At 30.3% G+C, this 12,041-nt stretch overlaps 1 protein-coding gene across 2 annotated transcripts; it reads right to left on the reverse strand.

Moving 5' to 3' along the window:
• Nucleotides 1-4,582: 4,582 nt before the first annotated feature.
• On the reverse strand, nt 4,583-9,539 carry Bma-smrc-1 (the record flags this gene model as incomplete). 2 transcript variants are annotated; one of them, XM_043077635.1, is made up of 13 exons in its annotated part: nt 4,583-4,610; nt 5,113-5,204; nt 5,385-5,549; nt 6,180-6,362; nt 6,566-6,751; nt 6,830-6,959; nt 7,037-7,260; nt 7,451-7,513; nt 7,630-7,797; nt 7,969-8,119; nt 8,220-8,332; nt 8,420-8,605; nt 9,015-9,539. In XM_043077635.1, 13 exons carry the CDS (start codon nt 9,537-9,539, stop codon nt 4,583-4,585), a joined length of 2,214 nt encoding a protein of 737 aa, XP_042933569.1. The 2 variants fall into 2 exon arrangements, with proteins under 2 accessions (XP_042933569.1, XP_001900899.2); XM_001900864.2 differs by having other exon boundaries at nt 7,037-7,296.
• Between the last annotated feature and the right edge of the window lie 2,502 nt (nt 9,540-12,041).

Genomic DNA, 12,041 nt, shown 5'->3' on the forward strand with positions numbered 1-12,041 from the left:
AGTAAAGTAAAGCATTGCTTAGAATAATTAGCAATCTTTTGAGGTTATTTTGAGATGAAATTTATCTTTGTTTAGTTTTATTTTACTATAGAAAAGCACATATCAAATATCAAAAAACAAATAACAGAAATGTCTTTTTTTTTTTTTTACTTCGTAATAAACAATTTATTCTTCGTCCTCTCTTTATTGTTTGTTTTTACTTTCTTTTGCAAAATTTAATTAAAAAAAAAAAATGGAAAACAACATGAAAAATTAAAATTTACTTCAGTTTGTTAAAAAAAAAAGAGAAAAGAGAAAGCAAAAATCAATAAATAAACATTTGTTTTGCTAAATAGGAATCAGTGAAAGAAAAATAAATTGCAGAAATTTAGAGTTAACATAAAAAACACAAAGATAATTAAAAGGAATATTTCCCTGTATTAAATTTAATTGAGTCATTTCACTTCTATGAAATTTAATCAATTTATAACAGACATTAGAACAGCTATCATCGATTATACGTCTCTTTTGTTGTCATTCAATTTTATGGCTAAAGACCATTTCTCAGTAAATTGCCATCGTTAGGCAACATTTCCATAAAATTGGCTATTTTTTTTACAACTTAAATCGTCCATTACATTTAGCATAAAAAGCGATAGATAGTAAATAAATAAATTAAAAAAAAAAAAGAAAAAAGCATAAAATTGAAATTGGATCTCAGATTGACATCAAACGTGGATCTCAAGAAAAAGAAATCCAAGTGATAGTCAATTCATTATGAGAGAGATATTTTCAGAAACTTTAAGTAATCATTGCTTCATGCTAAAAGACTTATCATAATTTGAGGGCAAAATTAATTAATTATTCAGCTGGTTAAATTGTTGGATTGCTATTTTTCCATCGAATTTCGTCTATAAAATTCCATATATTAGGCGAGAAAGCTTGACAGATTGTTACCATGACCTTTGACATCAATATAGAATGGTTTTCAATATGTGATCCAATTGTGATAAATGAGATGCATTGCATTAAATAATTGAATTGCTATCCGGTTGATTCATTTCTGGACGGATAGATGAAAAATTCTGTCTTCTGTATGACTGACTGCTTTCCAGTGAATTTCTAATATTTTCCAGTAAACGAATGAATTCTCTAGTGTTAGAAATTTTTCATTATTTTGAAAAAGATAAAAAAAGATATAATTATTTTGAAAAAAAAAAAAAAAAAAAAGATAATTAGTAGTAGTAGGTCGAATAATGAGTGATCATATGTCTAAATGTAATTGGTAGTCCCAGAAGCAATGTATTAATACTTTAATTTATTCATATGTATTCAATAAATGAGCGTTATTTTTATTGCATTGTTGACAATCTTATCAAAATTCAGGATTAAATTTGGATATTTTTAATGCAAAATATTAACTTTTAAATTAGATTCATGGAATTGAATTGAAGCAAATAATTACACTGATATGTATTTGAATTATTTATATTATGTCGACTAATATGATCATCTGATTATGACTATTACAATTTGTTTTCATAATTTCTATTTTTATCTAATTTATATTACACTTTATAAAGCAATATTCATAAGGCTTTTATTAATAAAGCTGTTATTAATTCTAAAATAGATGTATTTTTCTTTCATTCTTTATCACATATTGAGTTAAAAAAGCAATCTTTATAATTTGAACAAAAACTGAAGTTATTAATAAATTATATTATGCGAAAGTGTCATAATACTTCTTCTGCATTTCATTAAAAAGCAGAAATAAACAAAAGAAATTCAAAATTAGCTAAAAATTAAATTATTTCGAAATGAATATGTGAATGTTATTTTTAACGGTCAAATCATTTACTCCTTGTTAACAATGAAAATTGTAATGATAAATGATAAGACGACAAGTGAAACAATGATAACTGAAATGAGGTGAAAGTATAAGATGAAGTAAAGATAAATGAGAAACGAACTGACATCATAAATAATGGATCACTGTCCTCGAGTGCCATAAGTATTTGTCCTGTAAAATCATCGAAAGCAGTTGTTTACGGAATGATAGACAGCATCGATGGCCAACCATCACTCTGTCAACTCTAAGTGATAAAGCAGTATCAGCAACATTAGCAGCAGCACTACCACCACTATCATAACTCATCCATCCTTTACTTTACTTATATAAGTTCTAAAATCACTTATCAGTCAGCTGTTCCATTTCTGTACCTACTACTGTTCATATTTTCTTTTCTAAATTCTTTCATTGGTTATTTCTTTAAGCAGGGATAGATGAAACTACTATTGAATGTTGCTGCAAATGAGTCATAATTAGCTGATCATGTGTCATCTGTCAACTGTATGACTCTCTGTCTTTCGGGATTACGGTATTTCTTCTAGTTTAGAATGAGTGGAAGGACAGAGCCGAAAAGTACGAGAGATATGGATGAATAAATATCAGAGTATATTCTATGAAATAACGTTCATGAGCATATATATATATTCTTCCCATATTTAATTTATTTAAAATTTGAAAAAAAGATTGAAATTGAAATACTGAACCGAAATACTATCATTTCGGTAAAATGTGCAAAATTGAATTGTAGACAAAAGATAAGTTGGTGACAAACGATGTGTCATCCTATATCAAGGATAGAATTAACTTTAACTTTTCTCAATTATCTCCTTACTCTGGAAAGATATCACCAAATTGCTGAAAATTTTCAATTGTAACAAAAAACGAAACGCTCTTTCGAATTATGAATATTAATGCTTGAATAATTTCAAAATAAGTCATCGAAATACATTCTTATATAGAAAAAAATTACTAAAATTATGAAAAGATTTGCCATAATTAGTATCTACTTAAAATTATATAGGTTAAATTTGTAATTCTCTCATCATATATATTCTTAATTAATATTGTTAATACTTTTTCAAATAAGTTTGTTTAGCAAAGTGGCAATCATTTTTATTATCTTCCTACGATAATTTTTATAATTAATTATTAATCTTGCATCAATTTTTTTTTTTTTATTCTCAATTATAAATTTCAAATGTTAAAAAATGTTCAAAATTTTTGGGTGTTACGAAAACAACGAATGAACTGGTGGAAAACTGAGCAAAATCACATATTATATCAAATAGTTAACAAGGACATATCGATGCATTTGAAATGAGAAATACTAAAATCGAATTTGAAATAGTTAAATTGAATTTCATCTTTCAGAGAAAATCATGTCTATTCGCAGATAATAGATATTGCGTATGAGGATTTTTAAGACATACTCCACTTATTACTCTTAGTATTATCCATTTTTGTCAACTGCTAAGTCAACCTCATCAGAAATACCAATAAAACTTATATTATGCCAACTAAATTAAGCATAACAAGAACACGTGTGCCATGAAAACATTTTCTAAAATATATTTTAGCAGTGTCACTCGAGATTCATGGGTTAAAAATCAGAGATACTTTTGTCTCCTTATCAAGCAGGTCAAGTATAATTGATTCAATTGGTATCTCGAGTATCGGACAAAAAAAAGAAGAAAAAAAAAACAAAGTTTATTCAAGCGTATATACTCCAATTTAATAGTGAAGGAAATTTCATCTTTAAGAAATTATAGACAGCAAAATTTATTAACAGAATTTATTAAATTGCTCAAATATTATGTTTAAAACAATAGTTAAAAATCGATCATCGAACATATATATCCGTATGATGATTTACAGCAGGGAATCATTACAGATATTAGAGATAAAATACGGTGCTGATGGGAATATAGATTAATACATTTAAATGCCGATCCTATAAAATTTTTTAGTGACAAATACTCCGAAAATGTAATCTAAAAATCTTAACGACTCTAAAGTAATACTTTAAAATTATAAAACAATTGGTAAAAGGAAAGCACTGATGTTTCATCAGAAATTTTGAAATATAATAAATATGAAATTTTAAGGACTCAAACTTGTCGTTTTACGCTCAAAGAAGCTATTATTATTAAAGAATTTTTTCAGTGTTCAACTTAGCTTTGATCTTGAGAAAAACTGAAGTAAAACTCAGGAAACATTAATGTTTTCCTAAATCACTAAACAAATAGAATGATACTTTATCAAATCCTTAATCTGTTTTCTTCCATCGTCTACAAATGAATTAAACTTCAGTTTAAATAATTCCCACATTTACCGACCAATCAACCAGTCAAAGTCGCTAATTATCAAAAGTTGCACTCATATATGCAAGAATTACTTACTGCTGTTGTTACCATCCATTTGGAACATCTCAGTTTTCAAAAACTTCAAAAGTCCCAACAGCACAAAAGACTGATACATTGAGTTGAGAGTGCTCTGATGACTTCAATTCACGCATTATAAAGACGTCATATCATGACAACCAACGGAAATTGTAGCATCAATTTAAAATTGAATAACTCAACCAACAAAGAACTGAAGTTCCTTTATATTTTTGAAAAGGAATAACTGTAATCTAGAAGGCAATGTACACAACTACGTCATTTGGAAAAAGTATTACGGATATGAAATATAATATTCCTCACTGCTTCTCCATTTAATGTTGCTGAAGTCTTCTGAGGACCACTTTCTCTTCTAGTCTGAGATGTTGAACAGATTAAATCTAAAGTTAAACTTAAATTCTTATGTCCAAAAAGAGAAAATAGTTCCTATGAATTTTTATAAAACAAAGGGGAAAAATGATATGCAGCTAATTTATTTCCTTTGAAAAGCACTACACACAATCTCATTCTTGAGAAAATTCTCCATTATTCAAGATGAAAAATGATTTACCAATATTTATTCAGCAAAAAGTAGATAAAAATAAAACACACGGTCGACAAAACAATCGGCATATTTTTTAAGTTATGAAAACATATTGCAAAAAATAAAAAAAAATTTTTAGAAAAAAGAATTCTCGCAATGTGCATAAAAAAAAATCTCGTACAAACATTTTTCAAGCCTTCCAGAAATACAAAATAGAAATGAATATAATGATGTAATTTGGTTGGCAGAGATCAAACAAGACAATAATCCATTCAACTTTTTTGTTATTGGTGGGAAGCATTACATTACATTACTTCGAAATCTAATATAATAAATAGAATAAAGTGAGAAAAAATTACTCTGCAGTAGATCTGATTCGTTTAATCTTTGGAAAGTGATCCTCTAAGCCACCACTTTCAGGACCCATAGTTGTTTGAACGCTATCCGTGCCCTAAACTATCATTATTAATCAATTCAACGGTGGCTTACTTTTCAGTTGCAGCACCATTAGTAACATGCAGAAATATTTTCTGCAAAAGCACTTCATTAAAATTTAAAATACTTCAGTATCACATGCTGAAAGACATAATATCTACTTATAATTGAAGAAAGTATGATTTTGATGACATACACGATAGGTATCGGACGACAAACTGCATGAATGCAAAACATCAAGTTTCTTTTGAATTAGCGGCCACAATATATCATCTGCTGTACCTTTAGCAATTAAATATTGAACGAAAACTGAATCTTTCTGTCCAAGTCTATGAGCACGATCTTCAGCTTGCTTCAAAGTCTACAAAAAGAAAAACTATTTTGATGAAGTTAGAAGTTAGCTAACGATATCATCAAAATTGCATAAATAACTATTTTAAAACCATGGTCGTTTGGAACTTTTCAGTTTAAGTTATTCTAAGCCTTTCTATTCTAAACTGCAATCGTTGTCTAGTTCTAATTCGTAATTTATACAATATAAGTATACTATCATATTAGAAATGGTCAATATTAAGTCTATTTTATAGATATTCTTCGGTGGCACATAGTATCGATAAGTTATATCGAAATAAACGATGAATATTATTCCTTCATTTGATGCAATAATTTAACAAGATAATTTTACACTTCCTACAAATGATCCCAAAAATTTAATTGTGAGAATGGAGAATTAAAATTAGCTAATATAAAAGGATCAATTTTCACATCAAAAATGTGATTAATGCTTGACAAAAACCTTAACTGATATTTCCATGACAAGATATTTGCTGAAGACTTAAAATAATCCCTGAAGCCTTAAAACTTCATTCATTACCGCAAAAGATCGCCTCAGGAACTAGAAAATTTCAAAAAAAAAAAAAAGAAAAAACTAGAAAATTCGAATAACTTCACAAATTTGGCAATACAAATCAATGTTGACAGTAGTACTAACACCTGGATTCCAATGTAATTCAGCGAATACAACAACCGATGCGGCAGTTAGAGTGACACCGATACCTGCAGCAGTTATTGATAAAACTGCAACCATAACATCATCATTTTCCTGAAACAACCGACATTGCTCATCACGTAACCGGCTAGCCGTAGTACCATCGATTCGTATCGATCGCAACCCCTGTAACAAATATCGCAAATATTCTGATTTTTAGTTAAATAAATCAATTCTGAAATCATTACTTGATCCAAAAAAAAAAAATTCGCCACCAAATCCCATCTTGCTCATTTCATTAACTCTTCACCTGCACGTTCTAACAAAAAAAAAAAAAAATTATGTATTATTATATTCCGGATATATTAAAGAAATTATCAGTTGATAACCTTTTTCGCGACGTCTATTGATATCATATCCAAAACAACTTGATGGTGAGCAAATATTAGCACTTTCTTTTTTGGTGCACCATCATAAAAATAATGATCAATAATATACCGAGCAACACTCTTCGCTTTAGCAATTCCCGTTTCGTAGTAGTACTCAACCAGCCTTTGATGCTTTGTATCATTATCCTAGAAATGAAAAGCCATCATAATCTTAAGTACTACTTGCTTAATGTATTTAAGCTTAATGATAACTTTAAGAAAAACCTTAGCACCACTATAAGCAGCCTTTGCTTCTCGCAATTTGCTAATATTTGTATAAATGGAATCATCCGTTAGATTAACAACTTCTCGTTTCTTCATTGGAAGATCATTAAGGACATCATTTTTCAACCTCCTAAAAAAGTTTTCGACTGAAATTATCGTTTAGAAAAATCACAATATAGTACCAAATGAGGCAGCAGAAAGTCTCACCTCAACATGACGGTACCCGTTAAAATTATTGCTAACTCATCACTATTTGTACAGCCCTTGGCTTCAAAACTGTATTTCCCCTGTTTACCATCACAGTACCGAATTGCAAAGTCGCGGTAATTTGGGAACATCTTAGAATCGATAATACGAATTTGGCTGAATAGTTCAACTGGACGTGAAAGAGCTGGCGTTCCAGTCAGCAAAATAACTCGTAATGCTTTTTTCTGAGTGAATTGATCAATGATAAGTAACAAAACATGCTAGAAGAAATAACCAAAGTGCGGTAAAACAATATTAAAAGTGAATTAGATTTAAAAAAAAAAAAAAAAAGACAAATGAATTCATTTGGAATATTTAAATTAAAAAGCTGAAAAGTCAAATTAGACTCATATCATAAGTTTTTAGAAAACTTACTGAAATATTCGTAGCAACTTTGGTTCTTTGAGCATTACTATCCTTCAGCAAATGCGACTCATCCTTGAAATTAAAGGGCACATTAAGATCGGGGAAAAATAAAAATATTGAATATTTAAAGGAAAAAAAGTAAATTCTATTTTAGTGATGCTATTGAGCCTTGAAAAAAACCGACTTACAAAAATGATTGCTTTAAAGTCGTATTCAATAAGATGAGACTGTTTGGAAACCATTAAATCATAACTCATAATTACCACCATTTGCTTGGTTTTTTTTAATGGCAAACGATCACTTCCTTTTTCGATAACGATAATTTCACCAACAGCCGGTAAAAAACTCTCGAACTGCTATAAGTTTAACAAATTGAACTTTAATTAAACTAATTTCACCGGATAAAAAAATAAAGCTAACTGACATTTATGTGTAAATTTCCGATTTCTAATACCAGAAAGACGAATTGCGATTTCGTTATGCAATGTAAAACTTCAATCTTTAATTGGCAACAAAGACATGCATACATTCAACCACGAGAATTTTACAGACGATGGACATATAATAAGCAGAGGCCAATCACATTTAAAATACCGAGCTATACCAAGAGCCTGGATCGATTTGCCAAGACCCATTTCATCAGCCAGAAGCAGTCGACCTCTTCTCATTACACCATATCTAGAAGACCACAAATTTCATTCTTTTGAATTTCAGTCTTCTCTATTTGAAGTAACTGCACAGATTTGAAGCTAAACCAATAACATATAGTAAAACATACATTACACCTCGACGCTGGTACGGAAAAAAAGCATCAACCAGTGTTTTTTCAATATGCTTCTCAAGATTGGGTTCGTTCAAGCCAACATTTGATTTACGGTAAGTTAACAATGTCTGCAAAAAAAAAAAAATAAGTTCTTAATAATAATAATAATAACAACTAATAAAAAAAAAAGAAAAGAAATAAGTTAACCAAGTCACCTTAACGACATGATCGGAAAATTTTTCGATTTCTAACGAGACATCATCCAATGATTGCAAGACATTCTCAACTGTACAAATATCTTCCAAAGGAAATGACCATGCTGTTATCTTAGGAATGTAAATCCTAGATGGAATTGTTTTCAGAGCAGAGAGAATTGATTGACTGAATGGAGTGAATTGCACCTAAAACAAAAAAAAAAAGTTTTCAATAATACGACAAGAAATACACAAAAAGGATAGTTAATCAATGATGGGTGGTTCAAAAAACACAGTGTAATTTTATTTTCCTTTTGTCTTTTAAATTTACTTTTTTTTTCCAGTTCTTAATTTCTCTTGACGACTGCATTTTATGTACTTTACGTGTTAAATGTGTAATTCCCGGCTTTTTTTTTAAAAAAAAAAAAAAAAAAAAAGTAGAAATAAGCATTTTATGAGTTTTTTCTCTTTAAAAAGATTTTTTTTAAAAAAAAAAAATAAAAACAAGAGTTTTATCTAATTATTTCATACGGCAGATATTATACTGCCTACTGTCAATATAATCTGTGCAGAAGAAAGAGAATCATAAACGCTGTCAATCACAAATGTAACTAACCTGAAAATATTTAGTGTCGATAAGCTTAAAAATAACGTTGACAGTAGTTCGTTTAAGATGAACGGTTGTAACAACGGGAGGTCGTTTAATAGGTGACAATATAGGCAATGCTTTACGATTCAGTTTAGCCTTCAGTGGAACAAACGGCGCAGACGTTGATGGTTGTTGTTGCTCAGCACGATGTGTCATAGGTTGTGCTGAGTGGTCGGATGTAACTGCTGCAGGTAGCTTTGATCCATCATGTTCATTTGTTACAGATAGTTGTACAGGTTTACTTTCATCCCGAACTGTGACAGATACCTTCCTGGATGAATTTAAAGACCATAGTCCTGGTCGTAACATCATCTGTGCTTTTACGGATGTGTGTGAAGTATCACCAGTGGTGGAACAATTACTCACTGTATTTATATGTTTCATGTTTTCCGGCTTCCCTTCACGTTCCTGTCGTAAAGCCATTCGTCGCAAAGCTTCTGCTCGATTCCGTTCAATCCGTTTCAGTTGTTCGGTAGTTAATGAAGTGGCCATATCAAATCTAGCAACCTAAATCGTACATTTACAAGTTTTATTTATAAAACGAGTATCTTTGAGTCTGACCTAAATTATTCACTCATTGCTTCAATCATCATTCTCTTTTGTTTGGAGTTATCTTTACCGTTCTATCAAGAATTTTCTGAAAGAAATGAAAATATTAGTTGACAACGAAAAAAAAAAAAAAGTGGAAGATTTAAATTAGATATGAATCGTTGTCATAGAAGACCCGTTATTTTCCTGTCATATGGAAATTCGGCTTCTCGACTTACATAGCCCTACTTGTCCTAAAAATTGTATTAATCTAGTTCATCCCGAATGGTCAATTCAATCAATCCACTTTCACAGTACCATAACTTAACCTGTGAGAACTCGGATCATCAGTATTAAATTCTGGTCCTAAATATTGCCACAGAATCTCGAATATTGTAACAGAATTTCTGTCCAAACATTTTCACGTTAAATAAGCTCACGACTAAACTTCGTTAAAACCCTCTCTCTCTCTCTCTCTCATAAGTGTCCTTAAAACAATCACAACAGTACATCTCATTTCAAGCCTTCTGAAACTTCGAATGAATGAGCACCAAACATCAGAACCGATTTACTCTAACGTGGAACACTGAAATTCACAGGTCAGAACAACAACACATAAAGTAGTCTTTGTCGGTGTTTCTGAATCTTTCGATCTTTCGAAGAGGAATATCATTGTTGCACACATTAGGAAGCATTTCCCATAGCTGTATGAATGAAAAAGTATTACAATCGTTAAAAAGTTTTATTTCGCAAATAAAACAAAAAAAAAAAAAAAGAAAAAAAAAAACGAACGATGGAGAGTACAGTGAACAACCAATCAGCCACTATATTTACTTGTGTTTGAAATGATAAGAATGAATGAGAAGCAATCAGTTCAGAAAACGAATTTCTGAATGTTTCATTCCTGAATTTACTCAGACACTAAATATTAAATAAATGTACTGATAATTACTGTTGTAAATCATTCGCTGCCAACGAATTATATGATAAAGAGAATAAAATCATCGCTGTTACTCCTACTATCATATGATCACTCAGGAACGAAAAGCCAAATGCCATTATTCCTAGCACCGGAACAGTGGAAGGATGGGCATTAGATAGGAGTAATTTGGAGACGATGAATTAATGACTGATTTCAAACTTGACCGGTAAAACAAAAACGAACAGTTATGTAAGTTATAACGATGGTAAAGATATATTAAAAAATTCATTTGATTAAAAAGTCAAAAAATACACCAAATTTTCTGACTTTAGTAGGAAAAAACGGTTTGCGCAAAAGTATATTAATAACATTTTTTAAAACGATTGCAAATGAAGCAAAACGCGACCAGAAGAAGCATGACAATAATCGTTTCCGGGAAAACCATAAAGCAATAAGAAACAAATCATAAAGTTAAGAGAAACCATTACAAACAGTAATGAAAAGGACCAAAAATATGGATAGAGGCAATCATAGATTCGAATTTGAAGGATTTAAAAAAAAAAAAAAAAAAAGTGAGTACAAATAAAGAAAATAAATGAACAGCAAGCAAGCGTAGACGAATGAACTGTGTATGTATAAATAATGATGCGCATAAATGAGCAATAGTCAGGAAGATATTTTAAAAATGAAAATCGAATTACTGAAGTTAAAATAAAAAGAAATCAACTGATTAAATTCAATTGCCCTATAAGTGCAGTAAATAGTTATATCGAAATCTGCAAAATATACGGTATGGAACTCACCGTAGATAAGCATATGTTAACCTTACACAAGCCTGATAGTCATGCAAGTACATCCTGCAAATCCCACGAATTCCAGAATACATCTAAAGAGCAACCCTAAATTAATTGCCTTAAGATAGAGTGTACGATAAACAATACATTCCGCCGTAACCTGTTCTCCCAGCTAACCAACAATACATCTCTCTTTCCCTCTCTCTCAAAATCGTATCAAAAAAGTTCGCCATCACGCACGCTAGCATTACCAAAAACTCTTTAATTGCACTATCATCCAGACAACAAAACTGACAATGACGGTAATTAAAATCCTCACACTGATCGTTGCGTGAAAGGACACAAACCCAGTCAATGCTATTACAAAATATTTTCCTAGCATCTAATACTTAGCTTATATCCCCTCTCTTTTTATATTCAAATAAATAAAAGTCAAGCTTAAAAAAATTTGTTACGTTAAACGTCAAAAAATTGAAATAAGGCGTGCCGAATTCCATTCCATTCCCTATATATACTGCAAAACGCGCTTATCCGTTAAATAAAGAAAGAACAAGAGCATTAGAAAACAAAATAACTTTCACTGCACAATAAACTGCATGCATATATTACATGCAAAAAGCATTAAACTTAAAACACATCGGTAATACTATGATCTCACAGCTTCCAAATGTGCCTGAGAATGAGCATTTCGCTTGCGTACCATTTACGACCAAATTCTTGCACGCATTCACCACGTATACCTCACTAGAA

The sequence above is a fragment of the Brugia malayi genome, assembly GCF_000002995.4.
Source record: "Brugia malayi strain FR3 genome assembly, contig: Bm_v4_Chr1_scaffold_001, whole genome shotgun sequence".
In the NCBI taxonomy this organism is placed as follows: Eukaryota; Metazoa; Nematoda; class Chromadorea; order Rhabditida; family Onchocercidae; genus Brugia; species Brugia malayi.